Source organism: Psammomys obesus, unplaced genomic scaffold, assembly GCF_907164565.1.
Source record: "Psammomys obesus unplaced genomic scaffold, mPsaObe1.curated_primary_1811, whole genome shotgun sequence".
NCBI lineage: Eukaryota > Metazoa > Chordata > Mammalia > Rodentia > Muridae > Psammomys > Psammomys obesus.
In genome coordinates, this window is record NW_026585698.1 from 1958633 (window position 1) to 1979110 (window position 20478).

Here is a 20478-nt window from a genome sequence, read left to right on the forward strand (position 1 = left end):
ACCACGAGCTGGTGGTGTAGCTCAGTGGTACAGTTCCTTCTTAGCCCCAACAAGGTCCAGTACCACAGTGGGGAAGTGTCTACTGGCCCTTTCTGTGTCTGTGAACTAGACACCTGTTCTCATGGGGCTATCTTGTGTCGTCCACTTGCATTTTTGTTTTTATTTTATTTTATTTTATCTATCTATCTATCTATCTATCTATCTATCTATCTATCTATCTATCTATCTATCTATTTTGTTCGCCGCTGCTCTCTTGGCTTCTCTGCTACTTACAAGACCAAGCTAACAATGAGCTGGTAACGCTGAAGATGCTTCGGTTACCAGCTATGGTCTGTCCTTCCGGTTCGCCCGCTGCCAGGGGTGCCCGTCACAGGCCAGGCCTGGCCAGCTCCCCCTCTGGTCCTCTGAACTGCCTCAACAGAGGCACCCACCCTCAACAGCAAGGCTCCTGCTCTCTCACTCACCCAACCAGACTCTCTGTACCCCTTGTTGCTGCTGCCTCAGGTTTCTCTGGTCCTGTGGTCCCCTCCACCTGAAAGGCCTTCCACCTCTTCCCAGCTATGCAAACCTTCTTAGCCCCTTCAAGATCAAGGTCAGGTGTCGCCTGAGTCTCTCAGGACTGGAGATGACCCCTCCCATGGTGCCGCGCCCTCAGCACATACCACAACCTTCTGTAAGAGCTCCCCGTGCTCCCTCCGAAGCGCTCCTGCTGTTTGCCTCAGGCTCCCCAGCGCCCTCTTTGGGTCCCTGCACACAGTAGCCAGATTTATGACCCAGTAATACTGACAGGACCTTGATGCTAACTGGCTGCTGAGAATGGCATCTTGTACACACTGTTTATGAAGGCTGAAAATGTCCTGACTTGAGGATGGAGGCCCCAGGCTAGGTCACCTCTGCCTATGTGCTCTGGTCTCCAGGCCCTGCTGTCTCCTGTTTCATAGATAACCAATATGCTAAGAGTCTACTAACCCTCTGTGGCCAGAGGTGATTGCTGCCTCCTGTCCCCATCATCACCCAGCCAGTCTTTTCTTCCTCCCTCATGACAAAGCCACATGAAGGACAATCAGAAACGACACAGAGCAGGAGAGAAATTGCCAGAATCATAACCCAAGGCTGGCAGCACCAGTGTAGGCATGATGCCCTCAGTCTGGGGGCATCAACAAAGGCATCACCACAAGCATGCTAGAGAAGTCCTGAGGGGTGACATCAGGAAGTGTGTCCAGGCACAAGCAGGTGCGTGTATAGCCAAAGGTGAAAGGAAATCAGTTCAGTGTGGATGGAGCAGACAGCGTAAAAAGTGAAGAAGCCAAGACAGTCCTCCATGGAGAGCTCGGCAACATCACACAGGGTCCCAAGGGCCATGCCAACAAACACAGACCTGATCCCAACGCATGGCAAACCCAGGAGCGTCAAAGAGGACCCAGCGAGATGATGGAGCTTCCAAAGGAGCAAGGAGGTGTCTGTGGACAGTAGGGACCTGACCCGCCAGAAATAGTCCCAGGGCCATCCCAGCCTTCTGGACACACTTCATTGGCCACCCTTCTCACACAACGTCCTGACTGTCTGAGGAGGCACACGCCCAGCCCTCTGCCACAGTGTGGGTGCCCCCAGGGAAAGGAAGTGTGTTGAATGAAGCCTTGCAAGTCACCTGGCACAGAGGAGCAGCTCAGGTGCTGTTAGCTACTGTAATCATGGTGTGGCTTCCATGAGCCAAGTGCTTTCACGTCCAGCACGTCATTTACCCTTCAAAAAGTCCTTGCAGGGTAGACGTTCCTAATCCATTTTACAGCTGTCGGAGTGGAGCGGGCAGGCAGCTAAGGGACCCATTCCGGGAGCACAGCCTTACACCAGCAAGTCTAAGGCTCACCCTCCAACCATCCTTGACCCTTGAGGGTGACCTAAGGAGAGTTGTGGAGGTCTTCCAGCAGCACAGGGAGAAGCTTCTAGAAAAGGCAGGACCCTCGGACCATCCCCAGAGGTCCTAGCTCCTAACTGGAAGATTATCTCAGTAAAGATACAGACATTATAATCACAACCCCAACACGTTAAGTTGATCCTGGCCCATAGAGAACTAAGATGTTCAAATGAAAAGGGTTGGGGACCCTTGCCCCCAGCTCAGGGGTCAGAACCCCTCTCAGAAGAGACATGGAAGCTAAAACCTGCCATTACTGGGGTGGTTAGGTCCGAGTTCTAGCTGCCTTGGCCAACTGTCCTCCATAGGCCAATTAAACAGACAAGGAGTAACAACAAGCAGAAAAAGGAGAAAGACACCCCTAAGTCTGTCTTTGGGTTCTGACGTGAGGTTAAAATAGAGGGTAAAAAGTATGCATAGCCAGGCAGTCCCTGTCAAGTGTGGTCTTCCCCACCGCACACCACACACTCAGTCCCTGGACCTCAGTGGGTCCTGCAGGTTGTCAGCACCAGAGGAAATCTCTTCCCAGGAGACAAGCTCCTCTCTCTGGCTGGTACTAGGGCTCCGGCCGTTTCCTCTCCCAGTGTGAGACTCCAGAGGGAAACTTCAATTCCACGGGGCCCACTGTCTCCAAAGGCCTAATAGGACCACACCTCCCTTTAGCACATCTCTCCTGCCAAAACAGTTACAGCCCCAAGCTTGTCTACTTTTGTCTTCCTCCAGTTGCTCTGCTTGCTTTCACAGAAAGAGAGGTTCATCCTGGCCCACCATTCAGGGGGCCATAGTCCATCGGGGCTCAGAAGGCACAGCAGTGGGTGCATGAGACAGCAGAGAACTCCAGTCCCTTCTCTCCCAGCTCCTCACACCACACACTACACACACACTACACACAGGCACGCAGGCACGCAGGCACGCAGGCACGGACCCCTTCCATTGGAATTCTGCTCCCATCTGCTGCTGCCTCGGTGCTCTGGTGGGGCACTGGGGACCATGACTCTCTCCTATCCCTCCAACTCTGCTTTATAACTGATCATGGGGAGGGCTCAACACAGCACATCTTCAGGTCGTTTCCCTCACACGTCTCAGGCTTTGGAACACCTTGCCATATGACAGGGACTCCCAAGAGCTGTGATGGAAGCTCTAGGCTGTCACGTGCTCACTCTGGTACATCAATGACTCTACAGGGACCTACTCATGCTGACAGGGACAAGGCAGGCCTGTCGCTCTTGCCTGAGCAAGATCAGACTCAGGGGCCTATGCCACCGTCCCATGCGGGATCAGTCCTACTCATGAGTGGGACCTCACTGTTCTTCAGTGTGGATCAAGAAGGCCTTGAAGCTCAGCACCTCCCACAGATGGACTCAGGCTGAGGCAGCTGATGCCATCAGCAGAGAGACTGCCACCTTGCCAAGTCCCCTGGCCAAAAGCCCTATGTCTGATGAAAGAACTGGTGGCCTGGCACTGGGCCCTATTCACCCACATGGCTGTGCCTGACCCCAGTCCCACCACCTGATCCTGAAAGAACAAGCACAAAAAAAAAAACCAATTCAAGACTAGACATGCCCAAGCGAGCAGACCGGTCGTGACAGGATTGCTAGTAGCCACTGGCAACACGGGCATTCCCACTTACTGTGGGAAGGGCACGGTCACGGAAAATCTCACTCCCTCTCCCCTTCACTCTCCATGGGAACTGAGAATGAGACAGCTGGAGTGGTGACACACACCGTCACGCCAGCACTTACGAGGCTGAGGCGGGAGGATCGCAGGTGTAAGGCCAGCCTGTCTACCTAGTAAGACGCTGTCTAAAGATAAGCAACTCTCGGCTGAGACTCCAGCTCAGTTGCTAGAGTGGTTGCCTAACATGCAGGAAGCCCTGGCTGCCACCCATTGTACCACATAAACAAGTGTGGAGGCATGAGCCTACGATTTCACCACGTGGGAGCTAGAGACAAGGAGAACAGAAGTTCAGGGTTGGGGCTGGGAAAACAGTTCAGTGGATAAGGGAACTTGCTGTGAAAGCAAGAGGACCTGAGTTCAAATCCCCAGCACTCATGTAAGATTCATACATACGCTATACGCTCCTGGGATCCCCAGTGTTGGGAGGCTAAGGCATGTGGATCTCCAAAACTGACTAACCAGCCAAGCAGGGAGCTTGAATTCAGTGAGTGAGATGACCACGGTACACATACATGGTGGAGAGTGAAGAAGGGAGCTGCCCCGTGTCCTCCTCTGGCCTCCACACAGGTATACATATGTACACACAGCCACACACAAACGTATGCACACAGCATACACCATTCTAAAATGTCCATGGTCACTCATCTACATAGGGAGGTCAAGGCCAGCCTGAGCCACATGAGACCCTGACTCAGAGATTAAAAAAATAAAAAAAATTAAGAATGAGGCAAAGCAACAGACGTCTGAAACTGCTCAGGACTGCCTCTAAACTGAGACTTCCAAGCAAGCCATGTTATAGAGAAAAACTGGGCAGCTGGGAGCAAAGGGTTAAAGTCAGCGACGTATGTGCAGCGGGGACTTCGACATAGGGTCACTGCAGACCTTGGAGCCACCGTGTGGGTGCTGGGAACTGAGCTGGGGCTCTGCAAAAGCAGCAAGTACTCCAGCAATCTGAGGCTTCTTTCCAGCTCTAATAGAAACCCAAATGGGGCAAGGGAGAGGCTCCGCCCAAATCCCCCAGATGACTGGCAGTTTTGTTGCTTGGGAGCAAACTTGCACAGCCAATTTGGAAATCAATATGGCAGTTTCTCTGAAAACTGGTAATTGATCTACAAGACCTGGCTATACCACTCCTGGGCATACAACCAAAGGGCGCTCCACCAATATCACAAGGACAATTGCTCAGCTATGTTCACAGCAGCTTTACTCATAATAGCCAGAAACAACCTAGATATACCTCAACCAAAGAATGGATAAAGAAAATGTGGTACATGTACACAATGGAGTATTATTCAGCTATTGAAAACAAGGAAATCTGGGCTGGAGAGATTGCTCAGTGATTAAGAGCACTGACTGCTCTTCCAGAGGACCTGGGTTCAATTCCTAGCACCCATATGGCAGCTCACAACTGTGTGTAATGCCAAGATCTGACACCCTCACACAGACATAAATGCAGGCAAAACACCAATGCACATAAAAGATAAAAATAATAAAATAAATAAAACTAAATCTTAAAAACAAAAACAAAAAAAAGGAAATAATAAAATTTGCAGGCAAATGAATGGAACCAGAAAATATAATCCTGAGTGAGGTAACCCAGACCCAGAAAGCCAAATATGGTGTGTACTCACTTTAGCCATGAAGTAAAGGATAACCACAGACCCAGAGAAGCTACGTAACAAGGAGGGCTCAAGGTAGGACTATGAAGAGACATAGTCAGACAAAACAGAACAGACATCCCAGGTACAGTGGCCAACCAAAGACTGGTCCAAACTGAGACTCATGCCATGAGATGGAGCCCACCCTTGACACTGCCTGGGGGGGAGGCAGGACCCGGAGGCTGGTTAGCCCAGAGACCTAGGGTAGAACCAAGCACGACTGACTTAAAAATAAAAGTCAATGAAATGATGCCTAATGATACTCTGCTATACTCATGGATTGATGCCTAACCCAACTGTCATCAGAGAGGTTTCACCCAGCAACTGACAGAAACAGGTGCAGAGACCCACAGGCAAACAGTAAGCGGAACGAACGGGGGATCCTGCAGAACAGGACTGTAGGAGCCAGAGGGGACAAAGAAAACCCACAGAATCAACAAGCCTGGGCCCGTGAGAGCTCACAGACACTGGCGTAGGCCCTCTGAACATATGTTACAGTGTGTAGCTTGGTCTTCCTGTGGGACTCCTAACAATGGGCGCAGGGGCTGTCCCTGACCCTGCCTTGGGGACCCATTCCTCCTACTGGGTCACCTCATTTAGCCTTACTAGGAGAGGGGGCATCTGGTCTGCCTGCAACTTGATATGCCATGGTTGGCTGATAGCCATGGGAGGCCTGTCCCTTTAGAAGAGAAGTGGAGGAGGGGCAGGTTGGGATGCAATTAATTAATCAATTTAATTAATTAATTAATTAAAAAGGCAGTGACAAGGTGCTGGGCACCTCATGTCATCCCAGCACTCTGGAGGCTGAGGTATGAAAATAAGAAGTTCAAGGTCATCCTTGGCTACAGTGAGTTCAAGGCCAGCCTGAGCTACACAAGACTCTCTCTCAACCAGACAGAAAAAAAAAAAAAAAAAGCAAAACAAAACAATAATATGTACTTATTTTTCAGACTAGTCAAATATACTCTTGTACACCAAAGTAAAAAGTGTGAGTTCTCTCCCACCCCAAGACATCCCTGCTTTCCCACCTGTGCAAAAAAACATACGGATACTGGCTTTTACATTTTGTGGACTAGGGGAAAAGGATAGAGGGGGAAGAGGGAGGGAGGGTGGGACTGGGAGGAGTTGAGGAAGGGGCTTCAATAGAAATGAATAAATTGTGAAAAAAATTCAAAAAAGAAAAAAAAATGAATAAAACAGGATATACATCGTAACACCAGCTCCCTAACCCCACCTTCCTCTCTCTGTGAATTGCCTCTAAAACCTCCCTGAGTCACACTGGAGCTGGGTCAGGGCTGGCTGAACACAGGACAAAGACGGGATGGTGCCAACTCACGCATTCCTCTTGGCTTCATGTTCCTGGTAGCCCCTCAGCCTTCCTGTCCTTCCCACTCTCTACCCCATGGGTATATTCTGTGGCGTTCTTCTACAAAGGTGTGCAAGCCGTTTCATAAGCTGCTGCACACCACGCTGTCTGAGGAACGCAGCATGTTAATTCCAGTGAACAGGAGCAGGTACAGGTCAGAGGGCGCCTCACCTGGCCACGGTGGGGGACTGCGCGGAGAGGCTTCCCGACCCCAGGCCCTACACTCCTCCTCTAAACCAGGTGGGTCCAACCTCTGACATTGCAGCTCGAGGCCATCTGCGAAGTTCATGCTTGAGAGCCGTGTGCTGCGCGCCTTTACTCCCAGCACTCACAAGGCAGAGGCAGGAGGATCCCTGTGTGCAGCCTGGTCTACATAGTGAGTTCTGAGACAGCCGGAGATGGTGAGACCCTGTCTCGAAAACAAAAACAAAACAAATTTCTTGCTCGAAAAACTTAAAAAAAAAAAAAAAAAAAAAGTAAAAAAGAGGAGCTGGGGAGATGGCTCAGTGGTTAAGAGCACTGGCTGCTCTTCTAGAGGTCCTGAGTTCAATTCCCAGCAACCACATGGTGGCTCACAACCATTTATGAGATTTGGTGCCCTCTTCTGGCATTCAGGCATACACGCAGGCAGAACACTGTGTACATAATAAATAAGTTAAAAAAAAAAGTTTTGTAAAAAGAAATCTAATAATGTCCTAAAGTAACATAAAGTCGTTACTTAGGACATTATTATGTTCTTATGTTAGCATAACATGTTATGTTATGTTATGTTATGTTGTGTTGTGTTGTGTTGTGTTGTGTTGTGTTGTGTTGTGATGTTAGTATTCACAGCTAATCTCAAGAGCCAGGACGGGGACTTCCGGGGCCCGGAGATGAAGAAATGCAGGTGGCCCTAGCGCCACAACTCCAGCCAGCCCTTAAGCAGTGTGGCTGCTTAGAAAGCCTACAGAAAGCCCACCGCAGCTGGTTCCGGGAGACCCAGTTCCCTTCCCGGCCGTTCTCAAGCCATAGCAAAGCTGGAAGGCGCAGGCCCAGCAGACCCTCTGCTGTGGCTGGTGCCGTCTCAGGGCCAGGCCGGTAACCCCACTTCCTCCTGCACGTGGCTGCCCCAGATGCCAGCCCCACCTCACTGCTGCAGATGGAGGTCATAGGAAACTATCTTCCCCACCGGTGGAAGTCAGTTTCTGAGCCTAGGGGTGGAGTTAGCTGCTGGGGGTGGGGGAGGCGCAATGGCAAACTTCAGAGTCTCTAGAGCAGACATAACCGGTACTCTCCTGCCCTGACAGTATGCTGCCCATTGACTTTCTTCCTGGAGAGTCACCACCCACTGGCCTCTGAGAGTCCTGGCTTTTATTCTTGTGAGACAGGGTCCCACTATGGAGCTCTGGCTGGGCTGGAACTTGCTACATAGACCAAGCTGGCCTTGAACTCACAGAGAACTGCTTGTCTGAGTCCTAAAATTCAGGCAGGCGAGCCTGTGCCAAGTGACCCCTGCTTCTTGTTCCTCCAAGCCACCTTCAGACTTACCTTTTGCACAGGATGTGCCATGATCCACCCGGCCCCACGTGCCGGCCGTCCCTCTCCTCAGCATCCCCCCAGCTTTAGGTGTCGTCTATAGAGAAGTCAGCTGGCCCCAGTGGACGGGACATGGTGTGTCTTTCCTGATGTCACAAGAACGCATCCATGCTCCACACCTCCGCTGGACTGCTGATGCCTGAGGACAGGTGCCTTGTCTTCCACCCTCTGAGTGTCCCCAAGTCCTCAGGCTGGTGCCACGATGTGGCTCCTCCGCTGGGCGGGAGGCCTCTGGCGACGCCTAGTCCAGGGAGATCTCCGAGGGTTTGCTGGTTTAGATAAGGCCTACTGTCTCCTTTCCCCAAACGGCCCAGCGCTCCTGTCCCATCACCTAACCCTCTGCAAGTTCTCAACATTTCTAACCCCTTCTGTCTCTTCTTATATCTCTCTTAATTGGCTGAGGCCCAGCAGAACACCAAGCCCTAAAGCTAATCAGATTCTTATATTCCTGGAAGAGGGTACCGAGCAATCTGCAAGTCACTAAGGGACCGGAATATGAGGGCATGAGTCTGGAAACTGAATTCCCTGTAGAAGGTTCCTCAAAGACCTGGCCTCAAGTATCTCCAAAGCAAAACTACAAAACAGAGATCTTAGCTCTTCCTCCAGGCTCACACACACACAGCCTTCCAGCACAATGCTTATTCATCAGGACTATTCCTTCTGCCTCAGTAAACATGGACTAAGCCCCAAAGACTCCTCATACACTCTATCTGCAGCTCAAGAGGAAAAGGACTTCCCCTTTTTGTTGTTGTTTTGGTTTGGTTCTGTGTGTGTATGTACCTGTTCATGTTCACATGACACACAGACATATGCCAGAAGTTAATGTTAGGTCTCAATCTTTCTACCTTTTAAATCTCTGCTGTGCTTGTTTTTCAAGGGAGTTTCTCTCTATGTGGCCCTGGATGTCCTGGAACTCACACTGTAGACCAGGCTTGGCCTTGAACTCAGAGAGCCTCCTGCCTCCGCCTCCCGGGGATTAAAGGCACATGCCACCATGTCAGCCTTTGCTTTTTTTAGACAAATTCTCACAGGGAACCTGGGGCTCGATGGTTCAACTAGACTGGTTGTTACATGTACCATGTAAGCACCTCATGTTCATAGAAGGCAGGAGGTGACAGACCTCTAGGACAGTGGTTCTCAACCTTCCCAACTCTGCGGCCCTTTTATACAGTTCCTCATGTTGTGGTGACCCCCCAACCACAAAACTATTCCGCTGCTATTTCATAACTAATTTTTACTACTACTAAGAATCGTAATGTAAATATTCGATATGCAGGGTATCTGATTTGCAACCCCTGTGAAAGGGTCATTTGACCCCCAAAGGGGTCGTGACCCACAGGCTGAGCCTCACTGCCCTAGAACTAACTATAGATGGTTGTGAACTAAACCCCACCCCCACCCCCACTCGTCCTCTGGAAAAGTAACACTTGCTCTTACGCACAGAGCCATCTCTGCAGCTCCATTGGTAGCCTGGAACTGGATATGCAAACCAAGGCTAACAGTGCTGTTTGATGGCCATCAAGCTCTCCGGGCCTCAGTTTCCTTATCTGTCACATGAGGTAAATGATTCCTGCCTTGTTACCTGTCCACCTACCAAACTGGAGAACAACTGTGAACTGGCTTGGAAAACTTAAGAGATGCTACAGATACCTGGAGTTATTCTGGCTCTTCCAGAACACCCCTGAGGGCACTTTAAGCAGCCAGGTGAAGGACAGTGGTATAGGCAATTAGAGTTCATGGCCCCAGGCCAAGAGCCTGGCCAACATCTGCCTGGATCTCTAATCCAGTGAGTACTCGTGACCCTAGCGAGTGTCCTGGTTCCCTAGACAAATGCTCAGATAAAAGCCAGGATGTGTAACTGAAATGCCTACACTCTGGGGTGTCCCGTCCCTGTGTCAGCCATTCGTCACTCCTGCTATTTTATGCATGGAGATGGGAATGAGTTTTCGTGGGGCCCCCATCCCAAGGGCTGACTCAGGGCTTTCCATTTCTGGCCTAGCCGCCGGAGAGAGAGAACACCGTCCACAGTGCAGGTGTCACCTTTGTCTTTGGAGCCTAGGACGCTGGAGACTGGGAGGCTGAGGCTGGTTCCCTCCCCAGCTAGCCACAGGAAGTAAGGATTGAGCCTGCTGTTCCTGCCCCACCGCATTCCAGGGACGCTGCCTTTCCCCAGAGGGCATGCAGCCGCCTGTATTTTCTGTTGGTTCAATGTGACAGTTTTGTTTTTTTCCTGGGCATAATCTTGACCACTCTCCCCACCAGCCCTTGTTAATAGGTGCCAAGGTCACTGTTAGTGACCTTGGGCCTGACCTCAGGGTATTATTTGAGTCCTCCCGGCAAGGGTTGTGAGGAACAAGGGAAGGCAGCTGAGTTTGTTGCTGTTTGCCTGTGTTGCCCTGGGAGCTGAGACAATTTCTCTGTCTGGGAAGCCTGCAGTTTTCCCATGCACTGGGAGCTATGTAATGGCCACGCTGAAAGCCATGTAATTATGGAAGGTTAATGTGCCTGTGTATTTGTTTCTAAAGACTCGGCTTCCTCATCACATGGGAATCTTTGAGCTGGGTGCCATGGCACAGGCCCGCAATCCCAGTGCACAACCCAAGCTACACAGAAAAACTCAACATAAATGAATTAGGGGGAATAAGACAAATTAAGAGACTTGTCTGCTCAGTCCCTCTGTATGGTGAGGCTACATCTCACTTCAGTAAAATGTCAAAAAAGTCCCTTGTGCTTTTGGGCCATATTTTGGGACAGCTTGCCCTGTCCCCCATCAGTGGCTCTGGGGGCCTACAGTCCTGGACTACAGTCCTGGTTCTGTATTCACAGCGAGCGAGCCTCCCATAGTGTCAAGGACGCCTCTGTCCCCACACTGGCCTGACTGATTTCTGGCCACCAAGATCACATTGAGTCTACTTCTAGGACCGCATCCACATCTCACGTAAAATTCAGGAAGAAACACCTACTTTTAAGCTCACTGGAAGGACTCAACCAAGCCAAGCACTTCGCTTAATCAAGTATTTTGAAATCGGAACAAAGCCTTGCCAAGCGGAAGTGTGTCCTTATTATAGTGGTGGCCCGGGTCCTGGGAGGCACTGGGGCGGTGAGGAAAAGGAGGTCTGGGGCCAGCTGCTCAAGACAACCTACTGGTGGCCTCGGCGGTGGAGGCTTACTGCACTACCAGGGGAAGGTCAACGGTGGTCATTCACAAATCCTCAGCATCGCATGAAACTATGGGGTCAGTTTCCCTTCCAGGCGGACGGCACCCTTCATCTCTGAGCAATGGGTGGCAGAGGGGGGAGTGGGAGTGGTGACAGCATAGCACACACAAGCACAAGGTAGACAGTGGAGCTGGTATTGGGGAGCGTTGGACCTGGGTGGTGTTTGGTTTCGGGCATCCCTAGGTCCCTACCTGCTGCAGCACATGGCTGGCATACCCTGTCCTCTGCCCAGGGCTGGGGCCTCCCTTCTCCCAGAGGCTCTTCACTACACAATCCAGACATTTGTCTCAGTCTCCTCTCTCTCTCTCTCTCCTCTTCTCTCTTTCCCGTCTCCTCCCCCATGCTTCCAATAAAGCTGCACTTAGTCATATATACCTTCATCTTGCCATTAGCTCATTCCGTTATTTCAATCAGGTGGCCCGTCAGTCCTCTCCCCACACATCCTCCCTTCCTGTGGTTTGTTTTCCTGAAGCCGCCACATGAGAGTATTGGGTTGTAATTCAGAGATAGGACATGGGTTTCTGAGTCAGGGGAATCTGTCGCTGGTGACACTCTTTCCCTTAACAAGGAGCTTCAGCACGGGGGGGGGGGGGGGAGCTCCTAGGTTTCCTTATTTCTACATGGAGGTGACCCTCCCCCCAGGGTCTCACAACAAATGCTTTCCCTGCATATGTAGACAAGAGATCCACAGAAGCATGCATGATGTTCACTGTGATATTCAAATGGCAGCCAAAAGGTAAACTATCCCAAGTGCCAATCAACTGACAAATGGACAGACAAAAAGACAGAGCAATGGGTTATCAAAACCCCAGTAAATGCTACCAGATGCCATCTCTGGAGCCAAGACAACAGAGGTGGTGCAAATCTATTATCCCAGCACTTGGAAGGTAGAGCCTCGAGGATCATGAGTTCAAGGCCAAGCTGAACTACATAATTCCAGGCTAGCTAGAATTACATAGAGAATTCATATCTTTAAAGAAAAAAAAAAATCAAGGCTGGGAGATGGCTCTGACGTGGGGAACAAGCATGAGGACCTGAGTTTGAACCCTGGCTCCCACATAAAAGTTGGGCACAGCAGCACATGTCTGTAACTCCAATACTGAGGGAGCAGGTGAAGGGCAGAGACAGGCGGCCCCAGCCAATCCAGCCAAACTAGTGAGCTCCAGGTTCAGCGAGAGATTGTCTCAGAGAACAAGAGAACAGCTGAGGATGACACAACTTCTGGCCTACACACACATACCATGAACACATGCACCTGCAGGCATGCAAACATGCATACATACACACACACACACACAACAAGCAAAGGAAAAGACAGCATGTAGCAGGCACAGCACGACTCCCCCACACCCCACCAGACCCCTGCCACCTCAATCCCAGAGGGAGGTCCCCTTGGTGTTAGATTCCGGAGCCTGGAGCCTAGAGTCAGTGGGGACTGAACTTAGCCTGCGCTGACATTTCCTGCCTGCGCCAGGCTGGCTCAGTTACTGTTTGCAAAGGGCTGGGCCTCAAGCTTCACCAGTAAGTTTTCCCTGAAGCGCAGGGCACATCCACCTTCTCCTTTTACGGAAAGATAGCCAGAGAGAGGCTGTTGGCTTAAGTGGTGTCTGAATAGGGCTGGGTATGGTTAGGAGAAAGATAAGCCTACTCTGCTGTGGGCCGATCCACAGAGATGGAGGGCGCCGCAGCCACCCAGACCCTTATAAAAAGCTTAGTTTCAGCCAACAAGGAGCGAGGGGGACTTGGGGGTGAGAGGGGTGGGGCGTGCACAATTCACACCTAGAGTGGTCAGGTTCACTGGCTGAGGCCATTTGATAAGATAAATCAGGAAAACAGGCTAATTTCTGCCACAGGCTCTAGAGCTGAGCCATGAATACATAAAGGACCCAGGACCTCGAGAAGGTTCCGTAGGTAAAAGTGCTTGCCGTGCAAACCTGACAGCCTGAGCCGGGGCACACAAACACAAGGAAGTTAATTAATTAAATGTAACATTAAAAAAAAAAAAAAAAAAAAAAAACACTAAAGTATCAGTAGAGGTTTGACAGTTTCAAGGGTTGGCATGACCGGGGAATGCCCACACTCTGATGGGAGTGAGACAGGGCATGACCATCAGGGCCAACAAGTCGGCAGATCTGGCAAACGGTAAGGTAGAGGCCACACGCCAGCTTAGAGTCTACAGAAGCCTGCTCAGGAGCTTAAGGAGCTGAAAGAGGCTCATGCAGACACTATTATCTGAAAAACTAGAAGCTCAAACACCTGTCGAAAGAATGGCTGGCTGAGCAGACGAGATGCACACACTGTATGAACACGTAGCTGTTGAAATGAAGCAAACCCACCGAGCAACATGAAAAAACTGCCTCACAGCAGAGGGCGGGGTTGGAGAAAAGAATTTGTCATGTACATACGGCAGAGCCCCACTTATAAACACGTAAAACTGTACAAAGCAAAGCCCCAGGTACTGCTTGAATTCAGGTGGCACAAGTGCATTTCAGCACACGACGCCGTACATGGATGCATTCGGTACAAATGTAAAAGCACATACAGAAAAGACAAATACCAAGTTCAGGAAGGTGGGGCTGGAGAGGCAGCTCAGCCATTAAGAGCACTTACTGCTTCTCCTCCAGAAAACATGAATTTGGTTCCCAGCACCCAAACTGGACAAATCACAATCACTCCAGCTCCAGGGGTCCCCTAACACCCTCTTCTTCTGGCCTCCTTGGGCACCCTAACAAACACACACACACACACACAGAAACTCACAAACACACGGTGGTAGGGGGGCGGCTAGAGAGATGGCCCAGTGACCCAGGTTCTGGTCTTGGCATCTCCATGGTAGCTCACAACTAACTGCGTGTAACTCCAGCTCCTAGGGGTTCTAACTCCCTCTTCTGGCCCCTGCGGGCACTGCATCAATGTGGTGCACACATGCAGACAAAACATTCATACACACAGTAAAATAGAAGGAAAAATAGAGGGGCTGGAGGTGGATGCATGGTTAAGAGCATGCTCAGGTCCTGTTCCCAGCATGTTCATGGTGGCTCATAACACCTGGAACACCAGTGCCAAGGGATCTTCTGGTTGTCTCTGGCACCAAGCACACAGACAGTGTACACAATGCAGGCAAAAACACTCATACACATAAAATAAAAATAATTTATAAAAAAAAAGGAAATAAATAATACATTCAGACAGGAGATAGACTCTCGAGAGAAAAGTTAAGAATGGGATCCAACTGTGTCTGACTTGTCAAGTTGAAGGGTTCGTACAAGTACGTTGTCACGTGAGCCTCAGTATTTTTAATATGCCTCAAATACTTCCTAGTAGAACTAATTTATACTTTTATATAAAAGGACAGGGAATTAAGATACAGTTCCAAGGTAAGCCATTAAAAGAGACAACCACGAGTTTTTATCCTAAAAGAAGAAGAGCAAGAGCCTTCTGGATACCATTCAGAATTTTCTTGCAGCCTGTCAGGTGGGTAACGGCGGCTTGTCTCTGGTGTGTGGGGAACAGCCCCAGTTTCTGAGTCCGAACTAAAAGCCCTTCTTGCAACACACAGGACTGCCTGAAAGATGTGCTGGCTTAGAAGCACAGATGTGGTGCCTCCTGTTCTCCTGCGGCCTGGCTAACCAATTTGTCGGTGATGAGGAACTGAACTGAGGATCTAGCAACATGGCAGGGAGAGGCTCCACTGCTAAGCCACGGGCCTCTCCCGGGTTTCTGAAAGACCAAGTGAACGCACATACAGCATATACACATGGTACATTTACCTTTGCAATACTCACGGCATAGTCTCAGTTATAGTTAAGTGACACCTCATATGACACAAGGTATTTCAGGACACTCGGAGCCGAGAAACCATTAAAACAAAGAACTCAAACCACAAAGTGATTGCTGTTCACTAGACTCCACCTTTCAAAGTGTATAATAAGCTGTTTTTCAACTCATCAGAAGCCAATGTCATTTCCAGAAATAAAAATTTATCTACTGCTTAAAACTGCTTTTACTGGCTGGGCAGTAGTGGCACACGCCTTTAGTCCCAGCACTCAGGAGGCAGAGGCAGGCAGATCTCTGTGAGTTCAAGGCCAGGCTGGTCTACAGGCCAGCGAGTCCAAGACAGCCAGGGCTACACAGAGAAACCCTGACTCAAAAAAACCAACCAACAAACAACAACAAAAAAACACTTTTACTTAAGATCAGATATGATGAACATAGCTTAGTAAATGCCGTCCTCAGACACCACTGGTGTGGTTCATTAGGCTGGAAGGTGGTGGGCATCTATCCTTCCTTCCCCAGACAGACCAATGTCCACGCTTCCTCAGGTTAACACATAGGCCTAGGCTTACCCAGCCCTGGACCTGGAGTCAAGGGGCAAGAGTCAGTGGTTTGGCTAATTCCTGTGCACAGAGGCTGTGCACAGGGAATGGCTGCCTCTCCGCTGCAGTTCTTCTTCAGGTAATGAGGAGCTGGCTCCAGAGACTAACTCCATCAGCCGGGAAACCCTGGGTACAGACAGACACACGGGCACACGTGCAGGCCATCCCGCCACGCAGTGTCTTTCAAGGAGAAGGCTGTCCACGGTTCGAGGTTGCCACCCCCAGGACAGCAGGAGTGTGGGGGGTAGCACCTCACTGTGTGGTCAGACGAGGAGGCACCGCCTGGGCCCAGCTGCTCCTCATGCTCGATGAATGATGGGACCACCATCATTCACCGCTCTAGGGGAGAAACCTACAGCACCTATGGGAGAGGGGTCAGGCACTCGACAATGAGGCCTTCCCTGGCTGGGCGTGCAACACCAGGCTGAGATGTGTACAAGACAATTTTCATAATTTTCTTTTTTTCTAAATTCAACGTATTGACATTATTATTGGTTTGAGTGCTGGTGTGCTTTTGTCAAAGTGACGGAACAACCTAGCACTCTTCCAGTTTCATCCTGCCTCGTCTTGGGGTTACAGCAGTCAGCTCCATTATTAATGCCTTCCTCCTCTTTTCCTTCCTCCATAGCTGTAACAGCCAGCCTCTGAGGAAATGAAGTCCATTTGCTTATCAATTAAAAGGCCTTTTAATTGCTCTACCTGGCCTTCCCGGGCCAGGCCACTGGACAAATCATACCTGCTTGTTCCCTATCAGTGCAGATAGAGCTATGGAGATCCACCCAGAAGGCCACTGGGTTTGCTGCTTGCTGCTCTGGCAAGGCGAGGGAGGACACCTACTTCTGTACAAGCCATTTTCTGATGCTCCTGGCTCCACCTTTCTTTTTATATTATTACTATTTTTCCTCTACCTACCACTGCTGCCTCTCAAGCGCTGAGACTGAAAACACGCCACATATGGTCTCTTCTAAATTATGTCTGTGTGCTCTACCCCAGGAGCCCAGAGGTAGGCTCCTATGGAGCTGGAGTTACAGGTGGTTGTGAGCCACCTGATAAGGCTGTGGGAACTGAGCTCAGGAGCTCTGAGAGAACAGCAGGCACTCTCAACCACTGAGCATCTCTCAGGCCCTTCATTTGCCTGTCTAAACAGCAAACTACGAAATCCTCCGCCCTCCAGGCCCCTCACTGGGACACACAATGGAGGAGGCAGGGCAATGCAAGGCCACCTTAAAAGCCACACCCATCACCCCCCACTCTACCCGACCCCGCCTCCAGCCTGCAGAACTAGAGGATGTCTGGCATTCTGATGAATGGAAGTGGTCACACGCACACATGCGCAGTTCCTCCTCTTAAAAACAGACCAGTGGAAGAAAATGTGTGCTTTATGCTTCTCCCACCAGGTCACCCTTCTCATAGCACACTTTAACCTACACTATGCTGAAGCAGCCTGGAGCCCAGAGCTGTGAGCTGAGAAGTCAGATGCTTCATCCATTCCCAGCCGGGACATAGTCTCAAGGCTGGATAACCAATGCCTCCCAAGCAGTGGAGGGAAATAAAGCCCTCTCTTGAGTGTTTTTGTATTCTGGGCAACCCTGAAAACCTTCCCCAGCAAGATCCAACTTCCTTCCTCTTAGCAGAGAGCAACGTCCTGTAAATTACCAGAGGGCACCAAGCCTGTCTTCAGAGCCCCACAGGCTGCCTAAGGCTGGAGGGCTGAATCATCATGGCTGCCCACACTGGGAGAGTCTCCAGTGGGTTCCCTTTAGGGTAGCGCACAGGAGATTTGGAGACCAGCCTTTCTCCTACCAGCAGTGGGCTGGGAAGGGCAGGCAGCTAACAAAAATAGTGAGCCCTAGAGGTACTCTCAGCAGTGGAGGGCATTGACTCATCCAAGCCAGTGACCACTATGCGCCCAGGGATCCTCCCGTGGACCACACCCACAATCGGCAGCCGGCCACACAGGTGGAGCTGATTCCCTAGAAGAAGCCTGAGAAGTACATGAAGGTCTGAGTGAGGTGGGAGAGGGAGCTCCAGGGGGTTTGTTGTTGATGCTTTGTTTGTTGTTTCGTTTGGGGGGTGTGATTTTTTGTTTTGTTGTGTTATGTTGTGTTTTTGTGTTTATTGTGAGAAGTTTTGTTTGTTTGAGACAGGGTTTCTCTGTGTAGTCCTGCCTTCCTAGAACTTACTCTGTGGACCAGGTTGGCCTTGAACTAGCACATGGAGATCTGCCTGCCTCTCCTCGGCCTCCCAAATGAGGGATTAAAGGTTCCCACAGGACCCCAGGAGTTCTTGTTCTTAATGAGCTCCTACAGAAACAAGTTTCACCTCAGGACCTTCCTCCAGCAAGGCCCTGGGATAGGAGGTGGGGGAGGGGCCTCTCCGAGTGGGGACGGCATTAGTTAGGCACCATTTGAGTCAGAATACCTCCAGGGGCCTGGTAGTGTGACAGAATGTGAGTCGGGCCACTAGCTGCAGTCCAAACCGAAGTCTAACTCAGCTACTGGAGGCCACTCAGCACCATATAATGGAGCAGCCCGGCAGCCGGCAGCCACACAGGTGCCCGTGGGTGTGATGCTGGAAGCTTAGTTTACAAGGTCATCCGGCCTACACCCCTGGATCTGCACGCCTGAGCCACAGAGGGTATCACGAGTAGGAGGGCTGAGAACTCTAGATTCAGGAGGCTTATTCTATTCCCGCTCTGCCTTGCTAGGACTTCTGTCTTCCCTTTCCATCCTGGGATACGCATCAGCAATGTACACCACCGTGAAAGCAGCTCAGGAATTACAGGTGCTCATGCATAGCTCTCTGAGGTCAGGTCTGGGGGAGGGGTTGGATGTGCATCCTGAGCTTTGACGACCCCGGCTTGTGACCAGTTTGCAAGTCTATCCCTAACTCCCCTTCTCCTGTGAGCCAGGACGTGAGCAGCACCTCCCCTTCAGCTGACATCCAGGAGTCCCTGGCAAGTTCTTGGGTGGAGGGAGGTCGAGCCCCGCCCTGGCTCCACCTCTAACTAGCTGTGTGTCCTTCAGGAGGTCACGATCCTCGGTAAGACTATTTCCTAGGGTGCCAGATGAGAAAGGCTCACGCGGGAAAGGTCAGCCTCTAGTCATCTCTGCCTGTGGCTTGTAGGTATTATTCCTGTCTGAATATCAGAGTCGGGTTGATGATAATATCACCTACTAATAAAAAAGTGTTTCCCCTACTCTCTCAAGCTAGTTTTGGGGAAACATCCCGTCTAAGGTAGCAGAAAAGTGAGATACATCTTTAAGACCCACCAGCAGAAAGCACTTTACACCAGGCATACATCACCCCTAGAAGCCAGCGTTCCTGTGCAAGAACACTCATGTCACACGCAACACACGCCAACCCCTCCAAGCTCTTCCAGTGACTAAAGTGTCTTATTTGAGCTCCGGGGCTGGGAATGCCTGGAAATAACATCTTTAGAGGAATAAAAAATTCCATTCAGACATGCGGTTCCAGACCTGAGGCCTATGAGCAAAGTTTCCGGTGGCCTCTGCTCTCCTCCCCACACCGGAAAGCCAGGCGGGTCAACCCGTCCTCAGATTAAGGAGCCGCTGCAACAGCTGGGGGAGCCCAGTGACAGTTTCAGGACAGCATCACGTTCTCCAAACGGGAACCCCAAATACGGGATGCCTGGCTTTGAGCCAGCACTCCCACCAGCTGCTCACTCACCTCCCCAGCGTATCTCGGTGATCACACCTTCCCCGCCCACGGCGCATGGACCTTTCCAAACAGGCCCTACAGACAGGCCCGCTGGTCCCCACCCAGCCAGGTCCCAGCCCGGCACTGCGTGGGTATCCATCTGACATCCATGGTCCTTTTCAAGGACACTGCAGTATGCAATCCAACCTTAGTAAGGGGGCCGGGGTGGGGGACAGGGGGTCCTCAGCCAGCCGCCCAGCTCCTCAAAGCATACGCATGCTCGCATGACGACAATGCCCTGGTGAATCCCAGCACAAGGCCTGTCGCCCGCACTCTGTAGTCCAACCAGATGCTGCCTGGGAGAGGCCGGGGGAGGATGCAGGCGGTGGCGAGTGGATGCGGGGAATGCAAGGCTGTGGCCAGGGTGGCGCCCGCAGGGCTCACCTTTTTGACTTGGTCATCCTTCAGCTCGGTGAAGTAATAGGCCAAGAGCTGCGCGGCGATCATGCTGGCGGTCGGGGATGCGGGGAAGCAGGTGTGGGGCCAGTGGCACCTCGGTAGCCCTGGTGAGCAGTGGTCCTCCTGTGGTGGATCGGCGACTCCTCCTCCTCCTCCCTTGGCTCCTCCCCTCAGTCTCCGGGCGGGGCATCAGCCTGCGCGCTCCAGACCTCCGAGCTCCCGTCCCGGGGAGGGTGACAGCCGCCAGCCGGCCCACTTCCTCAGTCCCCATTGGCTGCACAGCGCCTCTGCAGCTCTAGGCTGGGGCTTCCCAGCCAGAGCGGGAGAGTGACGGCCGCTCCCTCCCGCGCCGGAAAGAAGGCTGCTCCCTGCACGTCCCCCACGTAAGGAGCGCAGGGTCACGCGTGGTGGCACAGTGCCACGCCTGAGCGAGTGAGTGTGGAACATCATCTGGAGGGGACCAGAGGATAGACCCCGGGGTGTTGCCCCAGCCTGGAGAACGTGAGCGGGGCCACACCCCTTCCTCGGGGATTAGGGCTCGCCGCACCCCCACCCCCAACCCCGCCATCCCCACTGC

At 51.4% G+C, this 20478-nt stretch overlaps 1 protein-coding gene across 1 annotated transcript in view; it reads right to left on the reverse strand.

The window, feature by feature from the left end:
• The window catches only part of Hk1 (hexokinase 1), a gene marked incomplete in the record, with an annotated part of 62779 nt that extends 42702 nt beyond the window's left edge, over positions 1–20077 (reverse strand). The window contains 1 exon segment of the mRNA XM_055599003.1: positions 19887–20077. Within this exon segment, the coding sequence (XP_055454978.1) occupies positions 19887–19949 (63 nt within the window).
• Between the last annotated feature and the right edge of the window lie 401 nt (positions 20078–20478).